Here is a 21,953-nt window from a genome sequence, read left to right as displayed (position 1 = left end):
TACGCCTCGTAACCACCATACTAAAAATACACCATGAGAACATTAGGCATCCCTTATTACTATCCCTGGGAACTAACTCCCAACCAAACCTAGGGGTTGTGACTTCCTTGATACGCGTATGGATCCTGTGCTTTCAGTAGTACGGGCCCATACTACCTTCCACAACTACCCATATTTGTATCAAGTATCACCACAACACCCTAATAATAACATATACAGGACAAACACTCCATCCCTACTCCTAGAGGAATACTGAATATCTCATAACTAGCCTTCTGACCTCTCGCGACCCACCCATAAGAGAACCCTAGGCTAGCAGGCATCATATAACCAGGCAATTATATCATGTAATCCCCGAAGATCCCTAGCCTAATACTAGCATGTTGTTCTAACATATAACATTATCAAATAACTTGTATGATATTTTGGGTCAACTTACTGGCTCTGGATGATCGTACACTCCGCCTCCTCTTTTACTCATTTTGAAAACCATTTAGAAATCATTTTGAAACTCCCCTTGATTTGAGACTGGATTCGCACGAATGTTCCTCTAATTCACTCAAACCAAGGCTCTGATACCAACTTGTAACGACCATGAAATTTCCAACCAATTTAAACTTTTCAAAAACAATCCTTATCCATAAATTATTACAAAAAGGTTTTCAATTTATTTATTATCAGAGTCTCCCTGAAACATTAACATAAAAATGAGGAGCGGTACAATCACGCCATTTCCTTGCCATGATCTCCTGAAGTACCTGAAACAAAACACTGAACTGTAAGCCCGAAAGCTTAGTGAGTTACCCCCAAAATACCAACCACACATAAACATACTCATAACATATCACAAATAGAACAGCCATGCATATCGGTCTACAGTGTGACTGGTCCGCCCGCACCGGGACTTTAGTCGGCCTGGTCCACTCTCCGAGCTTCGGCACGTCTGGTCCATCCTCTTGGGGCCTTCAGCATATCCGAACCGCTCGTTGGGCCTATGGAATATCCAGTCCGCCCTAGGTATGTTAGCCTACAACACAAAGCAGGACCCGCCTCAACCCAACCACAATCAAACAACCATGTGCACATAAAATATTAATCACATAACAATCCTTAACCAGACAAACGGTCTAACAGGTCACATAACATATCAACATCCTAACAAGGATTCCGACCTAACCAGTCACTAGCAGAACATTACCCTATATACCGGGCTACCGACCTGAACCAGGTCACTAACATAATACCATCCTAATTACTAGGATACAGATCTAGCAAATCAACAACATAGCAAACAATACCCGGATTCCCATTCGATAAAGGGCAGGCCTTGTGTCGTAGACCCTATCGATATAGTGAGGTTAACTAGCCTGAAATCTGCTGAACCGAACCAGAAAAGGTAAATCCTGAAGCATTGCTTCCAACTCCAACACGTAAAGCCATCAATGATCCATTGACATAAATTACCAATTTACCATAATACCCCTGTAGGTCAAAGTCAAAGTCAACCTTCCGATTGACTCGACTCGCCGAGTCACCCCAGGACTTGTCGAGTCTAACTATCTCCGAGTCCCAAACTGTCCAACTCACTGAATTACCACTCAAATCATTGCTCTGAGTATTAACCAAACAAGGTTGGGGGTTCTGCGTCGTGACTTGCCTAGTCCAAGAACAGACTCGTCGAGTCCACGACAATCTTCATCAGACTCGTCGAGTTATTCTTCAACTTATCGAGTCCAAGCTCATCATCATATGACTCGCCGAGTCACCCATGGGACTCGCCGAGTCACTACGCGACTCAAATTCTGATCCCTAGCCCAACTAGTCGAGTCATCTCCCAGACCCGCCGATTCCATACGTGCATTCTCATACTCTCGAGTCACATAACTACTCCTTTACTCCAAACATTAGATTTGGGTCTCTAGAGTCCATTAGCAACATAAAGTTGCTAACTTTACGTGCTTCATGTCCCATAATACCAAAAACCAAGCTAGAAAGGAACTTAACTCATGGGGAATGGCTTTTGCATAGCAACTAACAGAGCTTTCTGCATCTTTGATCCCAATATAGCTCAGATCTGGAATTTCAACTCTAGATCTAACTTGTGCACCAAGTTCTAATCATATTATCTCCAAACAAACCCTAAAATTCCATGAAAGATGGATCTAGAAAGGAGAAAGCGAAGGATAATGGTTCATTACCTCCAAAACGACCTCCTACTGATGAGAAATCCGAATCTCCACAAGTCTCCTTGATCCAAGCTTCTTGATCTTCAAAATCTCTTCAAAAAGTACTTAGCTAAGCTCCAATTTGCTCTCATGGACTCTCACAAACAGATTTAGGGTTTCTAGATCTCTAAGGGGGCTAAGGGAGCTGAGGGGAGGACATTTAGTCCTTTAAATAAGGTGTAAACCCAAAGATTAGGGTTTTTCCTCGTTTAGCACTGACTCGTCGAGTCCAGCCGCTGACTTGGCGAGTCAGGCCGCTTAATCACTTTTCCGGCACCCGCTTCGACTCGACGATTCAAGAAACCTACTCGCCGAGTCCCTTCCTTTATTTACACATAGCACCCTTCAACTTCTTGCTTCTAAACTTGGGATGTTACGTTATCTCATTCTGGGGGTATGCCTTAGAGACTGCCGTCCATATCCTTAACTTAGTCCCTACAAAGAAGGTTGCCAAAACACCTCATGGGATGTGGATAGGGAAGGCACCCTCGTTAGCACATATCAAGGTTTGGGGTTGTGAGGCTTTCGTAAGACCAGAGACTCACGACAAGCTCGAACCTCGTAGTGAGCGATGTATTTTCATCGGCTACCCGCAAAAGTCCTTTGGATATCTCTTCTTTCGACCGAGTGACAATGTTGTCTTCGTTGCGAGGAGAGGGGTTTTCCAAGAGAGATAAATCATAAGCCTAGGGGACAATGGGAGGCAAATCAATCTTGAAGAGATTCAAGAGTCGAGTGATGAAGAAACCTTTAATGTCGCCGCTCAACCTGAGGAGGAAACTCCGGTCGAACCAATTGACGAGTCCTTACCTCTTAGACGTTCTAAAAGAGTTAGGGTTCAACCGTAGTTTTATGGTTTTCATATTACTATGGAATGGGATACGATCATTAGTGATAGTACACTGGTGATTTTGGACGAACCTAACAACTATAAGGAAGCCATGGCAGGCATGGAGTCTGCAAAGTGGAAAGAGGCGATGGACAGTGAGATTTAATCCATGTATGATAACCAAGTTTGGAGATTGGTTGATCATGTACCAGGTCGTAAGACGGTCGGGTGCAAATGGATCTTCAAGAAGAAGACCGACATAGATGGGAATATTCACACTTATAAGGCGCGATTGGTTGCGAAGGGCTTTACTCAAACTCCTGAAGTTGATTATGATGACACCTTCTCACCAGTTACAAAGATAAAGTCTATTAGGGTGATGCTGGCCATGCTGCATTTCATGATTATGAAATATGGCAAATGGATGTCAAAACCGCTTTCCTTAATGGGAAGTTGGTTGAGGATGTTTACATGGCTCAGCCAGAGGGTTTGTCAATGCGAAACATCCAAATAGAGTGTGTAAGCTTGAGAAGTCCATTTATGGACTTAAGCAAGTGTATCGCAGATGGAATCTTTGTTTCGATGAGAAAGTCAAAGAGTTTGGTTTTCTGCGAAGCGAGGATGAACCATGTGTATATGTCAAAGCCAGTGGGAGTATAGTAAGTTTTCTCGTGTTGTATGTCAATGACATACTACTCATAGGAAACGACATCCCCACGCTGCAGGAAGTAAAATCCTGGCTTGGGAAGTGCTTCGCTATGAAGGACCTCGGAGAAGCTGCCTATATTTTGGGAATAAGGATAGTGAGAAACAGGAGTAAAATACTAATAGGACATAGTCAGAATACTTACTTGGAGAAGGTACTAAAGCGTTTTAGTATGGAGAATTCCAAGAAAGGGAAGTTACAGATCCAAAGTAATGCAAAGTTGAGTAAGACTCAAAGTCCGAGTACCGAAGTTGAGATAGAAGAGATGAGTCGAGTACCTCACGCTTCCGCACTTGGCTCGATCATGTACGTTATGACATGTACTCGCCCTGATGTGGCCTTCGCTTTGAGCATGGTCAGCAGATATCAATGGAAACCTAGCAAAGTACATTGAACCGCAGTCAAGAATATTCTTAAGTACCTTCGGAGGACCAAGGAATGGTTTCTAGTCCTCGGTGGGATTGATGACTTAAAGGTGCAAGGGTATAGTGACGCCGTTTTTCAGACCGACAGGGACAACTACCGTTCGCAGTCGGGCTGGGTCTTTACCCTTAATGGAGGAGCAGTGACTTGGAAAAGTTCCAAGCAAGAGACCGTAGCTGATTCAACATGCGAATGAGAGTACATTGTAGCGAGCGAAGCATCAAAAGAGGCAATATGGCTGAAGAATTTCATTAGAGACCTTGGAGTTGTGCCATCCATACAGGAGCCCATGGAAATTTTCTGTGATAACAAAGGAGCAGTTACCTTCACCAAGGAACTAAGGGATCACGGTAGATCTCGACATATCGACAGAAAATATCACTTTATTCGACATCGGGTAGAAGAAGGACTCGTCGTAGTGAAGAGGGTATCGTCAGAGGATAACCCAGCAGATCAACTTACGAAGGGAGTGAGTAGGGTTAAGCACTTGCAGCACGCTATGAGCATTGGGTTGAAGGACGATATTAGTTTAGATTAGATAGTTTAGAAACGTATAATAGATAAATGTAACTAACATTTGAATATTAAATAAATGAGTATTATTTATTAGTAAAGTTACTGTCTTATGTTGATTGTTTACCTATTGTTTCATTTTGCATGTTTTGATTTCCTGAATAATTGAGTTATTTGAGGATAATGGAATTATTCAAACTGTCCACAGTCGTTCATATGTTGGAAGTAGGTATGAATGAATACTGTCATGAATTGGTGTGTATATTGTCTAAAGTGTGTTAAACATAGTAAAAGTTTGCTACAATGTTCATGAGTGCTTATGAACAAGTTTTGAGCATTGGAATAAACCCACGCTCGCTGGAATCGCTTCATGGAATTTATCACGAGTGATCGCAAGACGATCATATCATATGGTCTTAAAAGCTAGATATATGGTTTATTATTTGCTAATTAGTTGTACATTGATAATGCGAAAATGCATCAGTAACTTGATGTTATAAAACGCATTGTTGTGTATGATTTGATTAGTGAATATTAAATACATATAAGTCGAAGTTTATCTGTTCCTTTTATCCTAAGAGGGTAAAAGCGATATCAGGGCCCCATGATGATTTGGTTTGACTTTTGTGTCGGGCCCATCAGGACTGAATTGATGTGTTCAATTAAGTTCTATATCAAATGAATCTAAGATCGAGAAACAAACTGTTGGGCAATAAGTATGACTATGTTCCATGTGATTGTCCCCACAAAATCTAGAACAGAGGATCATACGATCCCTTATCTAAAGGACAGGTTACTGATAAGATCAGAGTTCGACAACATCTTTGAGAGCTACGATTGCTAATCGGATTGTACTTTCATTTATGGTTACTAGACTTATCGAAGTGAGAGAATGTTGGATTAATGTCTAAGCCTGTAACCATATTTGGTAAATACTTGACCTGGTTGTGCATGGTCCTTTTGGGTTGCCTTCACCAAAGCAACTTGATTGGAGAAATAATAGAGAAAGAGGTTATTATGGTTTATTAATATATTATAAGAATAATATATTAAAAGAGAAATCATATTTATTTAGTTAACATCGGTCAAGAATTAATTTTATGATCAAAAGAAGTTAACTAAACTAGGGGAACTGAATTGTAATTATGTGATAGTTGCAAAGTAGGGCAATGGATGCCCTATGGGATAGGGTGGACGAATTCAAGGAGATAAGGGCCTTTGAATTCATCCAAGATAAGGCTTCTAGACTTATCCTTTGGACTGCTTGGTGGGCAAGTAATCAGATAAGGATAAGGACTGAAACCCTAATCCCTACACCTATATAAGGACCCCTAGGCCTAGGAAAATCAGCCACTTGATCCTAGAAGTTACTAGAGCCGATTTTCTGCCTCTCCCCTCTCTCTCTCTCTCTCTCTCTCTCTCTCTCTTGCCTCTCCATTTGCTATTGGTGTTTGTGAGCCATTAGAGGTACTACACTTGTGGTACTTGCTTTCAAAGACAAGAAGATTGAAGATTTGAGTTATTATTACAACTTAACAACAAGAGGTATGTAATACCTTCTCCCTCCTAAATTTTTAAATTACTAGGAGCATGCTAAGGTTCTTCATGTGTTCATAATGTTGTGTAACTAATAGTGAAAACATATATCCATATCTAGGGTTGCATGCACACATAGGATTGTTTGTATAAAACCCATCATAATGTTCTATAAATAGTTGCACACCCTAAATTTAGGGTTTATGGACTCTGGACATACACTGGGCGTACCTCCTGTACGTTGGGTGTACGCCAAGGAGCACCCGCAACCATTTCCCTTATACGTTGGGTGTAACCCAGCCTTACGATGGGTGTACCTATGCAATTCCATTTCACATGCATGACCTTCCATGCCAACTTTTCTCCTTAAGGGAAAATTTATGCCAAAAACTTCCAAGCGTCATATCTTCCTCACCTGATGCCGTTTTAGACAAACTTTATATCCATGAAAAGGTAACAAGAAGCTCTACCCTTCTATCAACTTTATATATACTAGAGCCCACTCGAGCTCAGATCCAAAATTCATGAAAAGCCCAATCCAACACCTTCGCCGATAATCTTGGGACCTAAAGTACAACCCAAACCCTTTTCTCACACACGATCCACCTTATCCATATCCAAGATGGCCTAAACTTTCTCCTTCAAAATCTCATAACCTTCTCATACTCAGATTATGATCCCCGACCCTAGAATTGTAAAGCAAATCTGAAATCGGATGTTACAATTCTCCGCCTCTTAAATTTGATTTCGCCCTCGAAATCACTCCTTGTCAATACTCAGATCAATTCAACAACCCGATAAGTGTAACTGGAAATCACAACAATAGATGATCTCCCCAAGGCAACTAAAACCAATAAAAACCCTTTGAAAAATGAACCTTACTACTTTGTCCTCAGACACAGAAGATCGAACAAACCCAGCCGAAACTACTCTCTGATACTAACCATCATAAGCTCCAACTTCCTCTCAAAAGCCCCTTCCATCATTGAGTACCAGATCAGTTCCCGATTCCACGGTTGAACCTCCAAGGCTAATCCTTGCACATCCGATAAAACGACTTTAAAGTCTTCCGAATCACACTCGCTATCTCAACCCATCATATGGCACCCAAAATCACAATGTTCACTTTACCTCAAGTGAGTACTACAATCTATCTGATGTCGCCCCACTTTCGACCTCTGTCGTCTATCACTTATCCGACCCATGTGCCTCGTAGTCCTCCACAACCAACGAACCGACCCTGCTAGGTCTAAAAACAGTAGATGGAAATCATTACCACTCAAATGAAATCCATCTGAAATTCCAAAATCTTATCTCACCTACTCAATACCCCACTAGAGCCAAACTCAACTCGAGCGCCTGGTCCGACACAAAATTAGAATCATTCGTCCCACTAAAGCGCTCAACTCATGACCCATGACTTGCAACCCACGCATATACCATTTCTCCAATTCCCCTGGGTTGCGACAGCCACAACTCACTTCAGGGTATAATGATTCCTGATAAATATGGAGACCCTAGTCTCGCCCCTGGTTCGACCACCAGGCTCCCAAAAACTCAGATATTAGGGTTACCCAAGCCTAAAATTCTTCTGTGTCATGCTCTGACGAGAGAGTACTTCGTCACAACACCCTCTCGCTGACTAGTGAGTATTATGGCTCCCCACAGCATCACAACAACCTTCCGCTGACTAGTGAGTACTACAGCTCTCCACAGCATCACAACAACCTCCCGCTGACTAGTGAGTACTACGCCTCCCCGTAGCATCACAACAACCTCCCGCTGACTAGTGAGTACTACGGCTCCCCGTAGCATCACAACAACCTTCCGCTGACTAGTAAGTACTACAGCTCCCCGTAGCATCACAACAACCTCCCGCTGACTAGTGAGTACTACGGCTCCCCGTACCATCACAACAACCTCCCGCTGACTAGTGAGTACTACGGCTTCCCGTACCATCACAACAACCTCCCACTACGTCCACTAACTCATGCTCCGTGAACCAACATAGATAGGTGCTCGCACTTATCCAAATAATCATCATTACTCCAGACAACAACCGCCATAAATAAACTCCTTTTCTCACTGCAATTCGCATTCTTAAATAATCTCGCTTGATATCAGTTAGCCGAAGGGCTCCTACTGGAACCATAGATACTTGCTACACCACTTGCCATCTCCTAACTCAAAACTTAAAATAATCCAAAATTCAGAACATCATCCCTGGAAGTTGGTTTCCTAAACAACTTATGCCCTTCCCAACTGCATAATAGCCTATACATTGAACCAGAATTTCTCAACTGCCGAAATAACCTTACGAGCCAACCACCTTAAATTCACCATTATAACCTCGAAGAATTCTTAACCATCACGAGGTCTCCGACTAATGGCCACTTGTCATGGAGACTCTCCTCTTTTCTCAAACACGTACCACATGAATTATCTCGCTCTGCACCTCACCTCGACCATCAATAACCCTGGTCTCATGAATCCGTAACATAGGTTTCTATATCCAGTCCTCTAACAGCTCTTGAACAAATCTCGGATCCCCTTAGTAAAATACCCGGTTCTCCCCCACTTAGGGTTTGAACCATCGCCAATTAGCTCACTAACAATCTATCCCACGGACTGTTTCCACCAGTAAAATTTGGAATGTGCTACGCAATGCTCGATGATCTCCCCGATAGAGATCAAGCAACAACAAATACTCTGAATCACATATGAAATCCTCCAAACTTCTCATCATGACTGCCTCTAGGCATTCAAAATCTCATACCGTCCCACCACCGGACATCCCAACTGTCCAGTATTAACCATGACTCTCAGTCTGGAAATAATAAACTATCATACTTCTCATCCCCGACTCCTCAACCAACGTTCCATCACATGAATTATCATAAGAGCAGAGACCTCATTTCCACACTCGATACCCATCATAAACAATAAGAGTCACCCCTCTGATATAATCCTCTTGATCGTACGTCGCCGCAGCTAACACATGCCCTACGATACTCAAATAGGGTGCATCCTGGTCCTTGACCATCTCAGTCCCCACTGACAACCTGCTCATGCTATATCATTACCTCCCGGCAGACATACTGCCCAAATTCTCTGGTGGAAGATTGCCATCAATGCTATCTCACAGGGCTTACTCCCAAGCTCAAAAATCAAAAGTCTCAATATATCTTCTGCTTCTCACAAAATATGGAATAGCACACCTCTGGTCACAGAAAGTGACATCTCCTCTATTGGTCGATTGTTGAATTCAGACCGTACTCCTCCATAGATCATCATCTTCTACTCATCCCTAAGTCTTGCGACTCCAAAAGGCATATCACCAAAAATCCCTCGGAAACTAATTTGATTTCCCTCTCAAGTTATGCTCCATCGAAACTCATTCAACATGGCCCTCTGGCCCCATACTCTTTCATATCTGATCTCAGTCTGACCTACCACATCAGAATAACTAGTAAACCATAAGCACTAACCATCATGAGTCTTAGTACTCAAACCATGTGACCACCTCTCAATCTACTATGAATCATGGTACCCAAACCATGTTATCTCCCCTTAATCTGCTATGGATCATGGTGCTCGAACCATGTTCTCTCTTCTCAATCCGCCTCAAGTCATGGTACTCGAACCATGACATCACCTCTCAATCTACTACAAATCATGGTACTCGAACCATGATATCACCTCTCAATATGCTACAAACCATGGTACTCGAACCATGACATCACCCCTCAATCTACTACTTATATCCTCCGGAATACTCCCTGCATCGAGTATGGCTCCTCTGCTTTCAGTAGTACGGGCCCATACTACCTGCCACATCTATCCATACTTTCCACACGGATCATCCCAAAGTTCCTAAGTAGCTGCTCAACCTTCTCGATCACCCATCCTGTCATGCACGTTCGCTCCCCAACGAAATGCTCTACTCTATCAGCGCGCTCGTCTGACCATAGTCACCCCTAGGCTCTTCCTAGGTCCTCACACGTCTCCGCCATCAGCTGCTGAAGAACTCCTAATGATGCCAGCCATCTACCCCCTAAATATCGTCATATTCACTTGGTAGTTGACTCCCATCATCGAGAGTTCCACAAAGCACGAAGCAAGCAGCATTCGGGTATCGAATAATCTCTACTAGCACATAAAACCCCTCTGGGCTATTATCCTACTTGCTCTTCTCATATAATAAGGATATCACCGAACTCAAGCAACTTCACCCCATGCATGCATTTGACTACCCTCTCAGTAGACTCCACAAGTGCTCATCTAGGTATCTCTCCTACATTACTCCTCTACTAAAATCCTTCCTTAAAAATGATTCCTGCTAGATACTCTTACTCAGCACATACTCGAAAGCACATCACAGATAACAACAACTCGTAGGCTAAGGCATCACAAATTAGGCCACTCTAGTCCTAAAATAAGAAATACCTAGCCTATCTTTGGCATCCATAATATCTCATAAATATCACATAATACATAAGTAAGGGTATTTTGGGAAATCACCGTTCGGGCTCTGGCTGATTGTACACACTGTTCTTTCTCGTTTTCTCTTAGAAACTCTTGTTCGCTTTAAAAATCATTTCTTCGAAATTTTTTCTCAAATCCTCAGTTTGATTCCAGATTTACCCGAAGGTGCATCCGAATCCCTCAAACCAAGGCTCTGATACCAACTTGTAACGACGTAAAATTTCAAAACAAATTTTTCATTTTAAATCATATAATCTTCATAACACATTTCATAACATCTCATTTGTTTAATTTACAAAACGCACTCCATGTTTAATTAATAACTAATCTAGGATCCTCGAAACATAATTCCTTCTCTGGTATATACAATCAAGCCGGTGTCGTCCCGTGATCTTGAGAAAACCTAAAACACATAGCGCATAACACGGTAAGCACGAAGCTTAGTGACATCCACAAAATACCATATACAACAAATTCGCCTCTCGAGGCTATACTCTGTAAGACCCTCCGGCCAATGTGTCTCAGCGGGACCCTCCATTCCTATAGCTCGTTGGACCCTCTGGTCCGGTCTAGCTCGTTGGACTCTCCGGTCCGTTCTGGTTGAGGACCCTCTGGCCTCATAAATCGTTGGACCCTCTGGTCTGGTCTGTAAAGCTCCGCATGGCATAAATCACAAAGAAATAATGCACAGCATAACACATAAGGCAAGATAACATAATACTCAATATAAGCACATAAGACTTTCTTGTCACACATAACTACCACAAAAGGTAAAGTATAGTGAGAAGACTCACCTCGTATGATGAACGACCTCTAGTAATGTTTCTGCTATACACTGGCCTCTAACTCTATGCCAAAGCCCACAACTATCCCAATGAGGAACTGAGTCCAACTCTCACTCTTTAGGTCTAGAGGTAGCCCACTGACCAGCCCATTAATGACCTAAAACCCATTGGGCCCACCAACGCCTAATTCTCAATCTAAATGGCAGGCCCAACATTAGATAAACTCCCCAAGCCCACTAAAGGCCCACTTTGCTAAACTGGGCCCACTCCCTCCAGTGGGCCTCACCCCAAGCCCAAATATATCCTTGGACCATAACTTCATACTATTGATGGCCCAACATCCCAAAGCATGGCCCAAAACACAAAGTCTAACACAGGCAAGTTACACGGTGCGTACACCTATGTACGCTAAGCGTACCGACTCGATGGCAAGTATGTTGGGCGTACCTGCACGTACATTCAGCGTAACCTTCCTGTTAATCCCTTTTCCATTAAGTGCTTATTACTTCATTCCAGAGGCAAAAAAGTTAGATTCAGGTCCTTATTATCCTCTTAATCCTTAAAGTCATAATCTTGGTGACTTGCAGTACACCAAAAAAGCTCAAACTCAAAAGGCAGCAACAAACTTCCATAACAAGGGCTAAATATCATGCATGAACTCATCAGGACCATCCAGATTGAAACTTTACTACTTATGGGTCCCTTTTAGCTCTAAGGGTGGCAACCCTAAGCTCAAAAACGAGATTCCAACATAAAGGTCCAAACTTAGGACGAAAACAACTCCAAAACTTCACTACACAAGATCTATGCATTCTTAATTAAAGTTATGAACTTTATACCTCAGAAGAGCTCCAAATGATGATGATATTCCAAATCTATGAGCTCTAAACTCCCAAGTTCTTCCTTGCCAACTTCTTCTTTTGGAAAAGCCCAAGCTTACATCACCAAAATAGCCCTCTTGAAGACCAAATCACCCAAGGTTGAAGATATGAGACGTTTCAGGGCTTCTCTGAGGTTAGGGAACAAACATGGAGGCTAGGGTTTGAACTATAATGTTCTATAAATAGTGAGATTGGAGAGGCTTTATACCAAATTTTCCAAGTGAGCATGAGGAGCATCTGAGAGAGATCCTTGGAGTGTTGAGATCGGAGAGGCTTTATGAAAAATTCTCCAAGTGTGATTTCTGGTTACGGGAGGTCCAGTTCTTGGGACACCTCGTTAATTAGAATGGGATATTGGTTTATCGGGCCAAGATTGAGGCGGTTATGAGTTGGGAGGTGCCGAGGTCCCCCACCGAGATCAGGAGATTTATGGGGTTGGCCGGCTATTATCAGAATTTATCATGGATTTCTCCAAGATTTTCATTCCTCTCATCAGATTGACCCAGAAGGGCATTGCTTTTATTTGGGGTCCCGAGCAGCAGACCATATTTGAGACTTTTTGCCATAGATTATGAGAAGCCCCGGTGTTAGCCCTTCCGAAGGGAATGGAGGATTTCATGGTGTACTGCGACGCGTCTATATCAGGGTTGGGAGCGGTGCTCCTGTAGAGAGGGCATGTGATCGCATATGCATCGAGGAAGTTGAAGCCTCATGAGACGAGGTATCCTACCCATGATTTGGAGTTGGGGGCAGTAGTGTTCGCCCTTAAGATATGGCGCCATTATTTGTATGGGGTTTGGTATACCATATACACGGACCACAAGAGTTTGAAGTATCTGATGGCTTAGCCCAACCTGAACATGCGCCAGAGGAGATGGTTGGATGTGGTAAAGGATTATGATTGTGAGATCATGTACCACCTAGGCAAGGCTAACGTGGTAGCCGATGCTTTAAGCTGCAGGGCGGAGAGTTCCCTGATTCAAGATATATGCATGAGGATGACGATGATGACTCCGGTATTGGATACCATCCGAGAGGCCCAGGCAAAGGCGGTGAGACCGGAGAACCGCAAGAGAGAGCGGGTGATTGGGCAGGTATCCGAGTTTGTTACCGATAGCCGAGGGCTTATGACCTTTCATGGTCGGATTTGGGTGCCGTTTACGGGCAGGGCACATAGCATACTGATGGAGGAGGCGCACAGGTCAAGATTCTCGATCCATCTCGGGGCCACTAAGATGTATTTGGACCTGAAGAGAGATTATTGGTGGCCCTGTATAAAGAGGGATGTCGCATGGGTAGTGGAGAGGTGCTTGACCTGTCGTCGGGTTAAGGTCGAGCACCAGCGTCCGCATGGCAAGCTGCAGCCACTGGAGGTTCCCCTGTGGAAGTGGGAACAGATTTCTATGGATTTCATCACCAAATTGTCGAGGAGTGCGAGAGGTATGGATGCGATTTGGGTGATTATGGATCGGCGGACGAAAAGCGCTATCTGTTGGGGCGAGGTTGGGCGGAGAGTGATGGGTAGCACCGAGACAGTGCTTAAGACGAATGAGCAGATAGAGCAAGTCGGACAAAGGTTAATGACAGCCCAGAGCTGCCAGAAGAGTTATGCGGATAGGCGGCGATCCGAGCTCGAGTTCCAGGTTGGAGAGTTTGTACTCCTGAAGGTATCTCCTTGGAAAGGAGTGATCTAATTCAGGAAGAGGGGAAAGTTGGGACCCCGATACATTGGGCCTTTCTAGGTGATTGCCAGAGTGTGAAAGGTAGCATATCGTTTAGAGCTAGCGAGGAGTTGGGTCAGATTCATGATACCTTCCACGTATCCTAGTTGAGGAAGTGTATAGCCGATGAGACGGCGATAGTGCCGCTAGAGGATATTCAGGCGGATGGGGGCCTGAACTACATTAAGAGGCCGATCGTGATCTTGGATCAGAAGATCAAGGTTTTGAGGAACAAGGAGGTGCCCCTGGTTCAGGTCCAGTGGTAGCATTGGAGAGGGTCCGAGCTTACCAGGGAGACAGAGTCGGAGATGCGGGAGCAACATCCAGAGTTGTTTGCAGAGTAAGACTTCGAGGGCAAAGTCTGATTCTAGTGGGGTAGAATTGTAACATCCGGATTTCCAGGTATCCTAATTGATGTGTTTATTTTGAGTTATGAAGGGGGACTCGACGAGTTGGCGCCTAAACTCGTCGAGTAGGATCACGAATGCTGACTCGAATTAATGAGTGTACTCGACGAGTCGGTGAGTGGACTCGAGGAGTCCGCGCTGTGGACAGAAACCCTAAATCTTCAAGCCTAAGCCCTATTTAAATGCACTTATAGCCTTCATTTGTGGCTACCATTCTAGAGAGAGAAGCCTAATGAGCTTGAGTGCATAGAGTGTGAGACAGAGGGCCATTTGAGCTTTTGGTGTGATTTTGCAAGAGAATAGAAGAGCTCCAGCAAGAAGGATCAAAGGAGATTGTTATTCTAAGTTAGTCAAGCAAGGGGCTTCATTTTGAGGTACGAAATCGGATCCCTCTTTCTCTCTATTGTATGGATTTCATTCTTTTGGGTTAGGGCTTGAATCATTCCTTTTTGGGGTTTTGGATGCCTCAAACCCCCTCTTGCGAGTTGTGATAAAGATCTGGACCCTTTTAGGTCCAGGGAGTCCCAAGCATCCAACTTTATGCAATCCTATTGGAGTTTTGAACCTAGGTTGTCATTTTAAGAGTTATTTCACCAAATAGATCCATATGAGTGTTTCATGAGCATAAAGATTGGACCTTTACGTGACTTTTGAGTGTTTAAAGGTCAGATCTATAAGTTAGAGAAACATATCTGACCTCAGAAGGTCATTTGTGAGTTGTCATGGAGGAAACTCACCAAGTCCATGAGAGGACTCCAAGAGTCGAGTCGGGTTGCTCTGTGATTCGTGATCAGTGGTAACCCGTCGAGTGAAAGGTTAACTCGAAAAGACGAGTGAGACCTTAGAAGGATTCAGAGGATGCGCATGAACTCGCCGAGTCCCACGAGTGCACTCGGCGAGTCTAGTCAAAGTTGGACCGTTGACTGAGTTGACTTTCGTTGACTTTTAGGGTTTGGTCAACAAGTGGACTTTTTGTTCTTAGAGGGGTAAAATGGTATTTTACCCTTTTGAGTAATTGTAAGGGGGATTAGTCTAGACTTTGAGAGCCATTATTAATTAGATAAAATTGTTTATGTGATTAGGCGGAGGCTAGATCAGTATTCGAGTTCGAGATTATCCGAGTTACCCGAGGTAAGTCTTCTCACTATACATTACCTAGAATAGTATCTATGTGCAGACCGGAGGGTCTTATGTGTATGTGCATGATTACGATTTATGTGCTTTGTGTATTATGTATGCTATGTGTTATATAGACCGGACCAGAGGGTCCAACGACTCACGAGGCATGAGGGTTCTCGATCAGACCGGACCAGAGGGTCCAATGATTTAGACCGGACCGGGAGGTCCAACGAGCTAGACCGGACCAGAGGGTCCAACGAGCTATGGGAATGGAGGGTCCCGCTGAGATGCATTGACCGGAGGGTCATATCGAGTTTTAGCCTCGAGTGCCTTATGTGTTGTATGTGGTATTTTGGGGAACTCACTAAGCATTTATGCTTACCATGTTATGTGATATGTGTTTCAGGTACCAGCGAGGATCGCGGGAAGGCGCCGGCATGATCTGTACACATTGGAAGAAAAGTTGTTTGAGATTCTAGGAATTGTTATTATTATGATATTTGACATTATGAGAATTTGAGAACTACTGTATGAGTTATGGTTGTTTTTAAATGAAAAATTGTTTTGAATTTTCATGTCGTTACACTAATATGTTACCCATTGTAAATGAATCATCCTTAGACATGATGTATTATCTAGCCAAGAATGATAAAAATTACCAAGGTTTAATTTGTGTTGAAATTGAAAAATATGGTCGTCTACAAATACTAGTTTTGTAGAACTCATTCATAATTGTGAAGTACGATTTGCTTTACCTAGTAATGATAGATTTGAAGAAAATAATGAATTTGTGTTTGATGAGTCCAACGTAGAGTGTAGCAGTGAGTCATTAAGTTGTATTGGGGACAATTCTTAATATGAAAATGACAATTCGGGTGTCAACTTTAAGAATGACGTTGGAAATATAGGAGATGATGACATAGTAGACAAAGAGGACAACATTCATATAGATATCTTTGGATGGATCCAGAAAATAAAATTAGGCTAGGAATGAAATTTGAAAGTAAGTTAAAAGTGAAAAAGCTAGTGACACTTTGGCTTAATCAACCAAAATAAAAAATTTAAAGTATACAAAAGTAAAAGTAGTAGATGGACAACAAAATATAAGACTATAGGAGATGAAGGGAAAAGCTCTGATTCCATACTTCATACACCAACTTGTCAATGGTATATTCGTGTAATTACGAAACAACGTCATAATATGTGGCAAATTACATGTTGGGTGGGTGCACATATTTTTTTGGATCTTGTAATTGCAATAATAATAGAAACTTGAAGTCTAAAACTATTGCCTCATACATTCTTTACTTAATTAGAAAAGGTGTTGCTTATCCGGTGAAACATATACAAGCAGATATTAAAAATAGTCTGAATGTTGATGTTTCTTATGGGAAGGCATGGCAAGGTAAGAGAAAATTCATAGAGACTTTTTATGAAACTTGGGAGAGTAACTTTGCTGAGTTGCCCAAGTACATTGTAGGTTTGCAGTCTTCAAACACTTATATAATTGTCAAGTGGTTTCATTACCCAAAAGACACATCACAAGTAGCAAAAAGTGTGTGTGTCTGTATGTGTGTGTGTGTGTGTGTGTATATATATATATATATATATAGCGCTTTTGGACCAGACATTAATGCATTCCATTTGTATCGACATTTTATTTATATTGATGGTACTCACTTGAAGGTTCGTTCAAAGGAAAAATGTTGGTTTTTGTTTCAAAATATGCTAGCAATAATATATTACCGATTACTTATGTTATTGTGGAAGAGTAGACAAAGCATAGTTGGTGTTGGTTTTTTGATCAATTTAGACAATTTGTTGGTCAAAATAAACAATTATGTGTTGTTTTATACAGACATCAAGGATAATTCATGTAATGGAAAATTAATAGTGATGAAAAAAGTCATTAGCATATCATCGTTTTTGTCTACGACACATCACAATTAATCTCATGAAAAGGTACAAGAACTTGAGCCTTAAAGAGCTTTGTTGGGCTATTAGTAACACCATACAAAAAAAAGAAAATTCGTTAAGTGTATAAGTGAAATGAAAGCAATCAATCTTGAGTTGTGGCAGTATTTAAGGAAAATTGACAAAAGTCAATGGTGTCTTTTATATGAAAAAATCATTCTTGGAGTTTCTTAACAAAAAAATATCTCTAAGAGTAAAAGCAATACACTATGAGGAGCTAGAAAATTATCAATTATAGCTTGTATTGACCTTACATTCAACAAAATTGTGCAACTCTTTATAAATGATATTGCAATGAAATGCAATAGACATGTATGACCGCGTATATGGCGCCTCTTTGGTAGATGTGACACTCATGCATAAAGCTAAACTTTATCTGAGTTTGACTATAATGAAGGTGTGTACATGATCATTATAAGGCCACAAATAAATGGAAAAGGGTGGAATTATGCATATTATTCATTATTTTGAACATACTTATACATGTGATAAGTGGCAAATGGAAAAATTTCCATGTTCACATGCTCTTGCGGTTTGTCGCTATAGAGGGGATAACCCATTTTTCATTGTGAGTGTGGTGTACACTAGTGTTACATATAAATAATAATATAATGTTGGTTTTACATCATTTCCTCATGTTGAGTATTGGTTGGATTTGAATTAGAAGATTGAAGAAGATTACTCAAAACTTTGCACAGCTCGAGGTTAGAGGTGTGTCGTAATGAAATGGAAATTCGTCATCGCCACGAACCACATAGATGTGAACTATGTTACCAGTCTGGTCATAATCGAAAAAATTGTCTACATTCTCAACCAATATTTAATGCGATGTAAACCATGTTTTTTTATGATCTCAAAATTTCAAGTTTACTTGATCTTGTAAAATTTATGTTTTCTTGCTTTGTGTTTTGATGTTAATTTGGTCTTGTAATATATGTGTATTTATTCTATTGTATATATAGTTTTATTAATATTAAATATTGTTATTGTTTTGAAAATATAATAAGATTTTTTTTTGAACGACAAATCTAGTATAGTCCTAAACTAGACTTAAATCCACATACGACTCACATAAGAGTTGAACCCTCAATCTAAAAATGAATGACAACATCTAATATCCATAGGTAGAAATTCTTTGGTTAATAAGATGTGTTTAATTGTAAAAATTGTCATATATAATATATAAATTTTAATAATATATTTACAATGAAATGATTTTATATATAAATTTAATGAAAATATTAAAAAAAAAATTATAAAGGATGAATATTTAATGTATCATAAAAATGCAAACATTTATGTAAGTCTACATTTTAAATGAAATGGGCGTAGCCCATTTTTACAAACAATTTACAAACAAAAAGCAAACACCCCATTTTTGTAAAGTTAATTGAAAACAGCCTTATTCTTAATAATAAATAAATAAACTCATTTTTTAAAGGGTGACTTGGTGCAAAGGTTTATATTGCATATGACCTTGAAGTTCTTTCTCTTGTTGGATTAATATTCGTATAAGGAAAAGAGCGAGAAATCTTTCGTAATTATCATCAGTTCATCACGCCCCCTATATATATGGATCTCTTCTTTATTCTTAAAAAGTAAAAACCCACTTATATATCACATTTTTTAATGGATCGGGTTATGCTTTTTACATGGCAAACGTTGAAAAAGAAGCAGTTAATTGAAAAAAAATAAAATAAAATAAAAAAAAACTATTGATGAATGCATACGCATACGCCCTTTATAGAAACAGCTTCAAGTGATATCTGTGAGCGTGAAGTTGAAGTTGGAACATGAAGTCTGCTCACCCAACAGTGATGAGCTAAACCCAAAAGTCGAGTTCTCTAAATCAAATACTATAAAGTTATCCTCGAACTGAAAAGTCCCGATCACAATTGCATGTTCATGACTTGCAACACCTCCATCTACAATCGCCAGACACACCACATCTTTCGTTATTTGTTTCATTGAGTTAGTCGGGGATATAGTCCACTTCTTCCCATCCGGGAGACTGAAATCCATGTCAGGAAACATTAATCCCACTCTGATACCAATGTTAAAGGTCCTAAAACAGAGCGTGAATGGTGCGACTGGCTTTGCATGAGGGATTCCGATTGTGGCCATCGAAAATGTCTGAATCACACGATTATAGATGTCAGTTCTAAGAGTGGTGTATGCCTCGGTTGTGCTAAACTTGGTAGTTGTATGCTCAGGAATGTCGATAGATACATGCTTAATTACAATGGATTTGACATCGATAAAATATCCAAAAGAATCTGGCTGTTTTAGTAAAGGAGTATAAGAAAGTAAACTCCTTAAGTCGACATCCGAGTGGGGAAGTAGGGAATAGGGACCATTTCCAAAGAATAGAACCCCAGGAGCAGAAGAGTTGCTAGGCAAACATAAAGCTAAAATTTTCTTAAGTGGTTGGTATAAATAAGCCGGTAACGCATAAGGTGAAGAGGAAAATGCCATGACGCCAGTAACATTTACTGGGAATGATTCAAACGATGAAGTAGGAGCACATGCAGCGTTGGGAGAAGGACCATATAAACCAGAGAAAACATTTCTACCATTACTTGTGTTAACAGTGAAATCATCATAGTTGAGCAAAGCTTGGACACAAACTCCGGTAACCGGGTCCACCACGTTGACCGGACAGGTACAGTATCCCCAACCAGGTAACGTCGAACTGTTGGTCACCGGAGGGCAGGAAGGATTTTGGTTTGAATAAGTAGTTCGGACATCTGTGCAATAATCTTCTTCGCAAGAAACAGGAGATGTGCAAAGCGTATTACTGGGGCAACTACCAGGGGAAATGTTCCACTTGAGGATGCAATCGTGCCATATGAGTGGAGCGTCGATGTCTATAAGGAAGTTTGCTTTCATGTATTGTGAGTTTGCAAATGATGTCATGATCTGAACGCTATAGAGAGGCTTAGCAGCATCGGTATGTTTGATTACTGGAACAACTATGGAAGTGTAAGGTTGTACATATTGTGCTACGCCTTTATGTTCATGAGAGATGAAGGCTACCACCATAACAGTTAGTTGTATAAGCAAATGCATTTTTTTGAGTGTTTCTATAATCTCATCTGTGGTTTCTGAATCGGAATATAACAGTTCTATATATAGATATGTGAAGCATGCAAATGCATTTTTGCTAACCGACTTTTAATTTTATTCTGTATTTCTAGGTTATAATTAACTTATAATCATATATAATTTGGAATAGTTAATTGTACGTAGCCATTTGTTCAGGGTATGTTGGCCTTATCGAAGAAATGAATGCTAGAGAGCGATTACACGTATTATTACAATATAGTTTATTATCTAACTAATATCCGTATATACGTGAGTATGGGGAACTTAAAAAGCCATGACCCACAATCTTGCCTTGTAAGGTTTAGATGTTGGCCACATGAACCAACTAAATACGTGAATCTACCGATAAAGTCGCCGAAAACGTGGAACTGGGATCTCGATGAAAAGTTTTTGAAGCAGTCGCATAGCTCTCTTTTATATAGGCGCAAAAGACTTTCTTTTTTCTCTATGATCATGGCGTTTGATCTAATTACGTTGGACTAATTTAAAAAAGATAATCATCAGCAAATATACATATATACATAAACGAATGCAGTTGTTTTCAAAAAAGATAATGATCAGCTCCTATTTGAAGACAACTCATGATAGATTCAACTTATTACATGCAAGCGGTTCAAGCATGAGTCAATCTCAATTCTCTTAATTGGAAAGTTTGATGTTTTCCTATTTATGGTTGTAATTTATTTTACCTGCTTCCTAGTTGTTTAATGCAATTTCCGTAGTTGTAAAAAACATAAATAAATATTTGCACGTTAAGCATGATTATTTAGTTTTTTTAACATTAGTAAAGAATATATTTGTTGATGCGGTTAAAATGATTAATTGATACGAGTTTACGTACATACATTATTAAATATTATCATTTAATGATGTGGTTTCTTTGAGCGGTTTCTTTGAGCGGAAAAGTAAAATCACTCTACTAATTAACGGACTCATGGAATGTCCAGATACCGCACCAATTAAATCTCACTCGCATCAATAATATGTCACACCAATAAATATCAGTCTGCTCCTTAAGATGTTTCGCACCATTAAATATTTACACATTATGAAACAAAATGCACCATTCAAAATAAACCGCATCATCATACAAATAACAAAAAATTATAAAATTTCCAATATATTTTTTCCGGTTTCCAATTTACATGTATATATTTATTTTACAGTTGAAGATATCAAAACAAACATTCATGTTGTTATTGATGGGTTTTACGCATAACAAACAAAATCAAAAACTCTTAAGT

The 21,953-nt window shown here is 40.6% G+C and overlaps 1 protein-coding gene across 1 annotated transcript; it reads right to left on the bottom strand.

Moving 5' to 3' along the window:
• Positions 1-19,214: 19,214 nt before the first annotated feature.
• Positions 19,215-20,681, bottom strand: LOC111900463 (chitinase CLP). The gene has a single exon (XM_023896350.2). It carries the CDS (start codon positions 20,671-20,673, stop codon positions 19,360-19,362), a length of 1,314 nt encoding a protein of 437 aa, XP_023752118.1. The 5' UTR covers positions 20,674-20,681; the 3' UTR covers positions 19,215-19,359.
• Between the last annotated feature and the right edge of the window lie 1,272 nt (positions 20,682-21,953).

The sequence above is a fragment of the Lactuca sativa genome, chromosome 5 (genome assembly GCF_002870075.4).
Source record: "Lactuca sativa cultivar Salinas chromosome 5, Lsat_Salinas_v11, whole genome shotgun sequence".
NCBI lineage: Eukaryota > Viridiplantae > Streptophyta > Magnoliopsida > Asterales > Asteraceae > Lactuca > Lactuca sativa.
The sequence above is the reverse complement of the archived record's forward strand: the minus strand, read 5'-3'. Positions and strand labels throughout refer to the sequence as shown.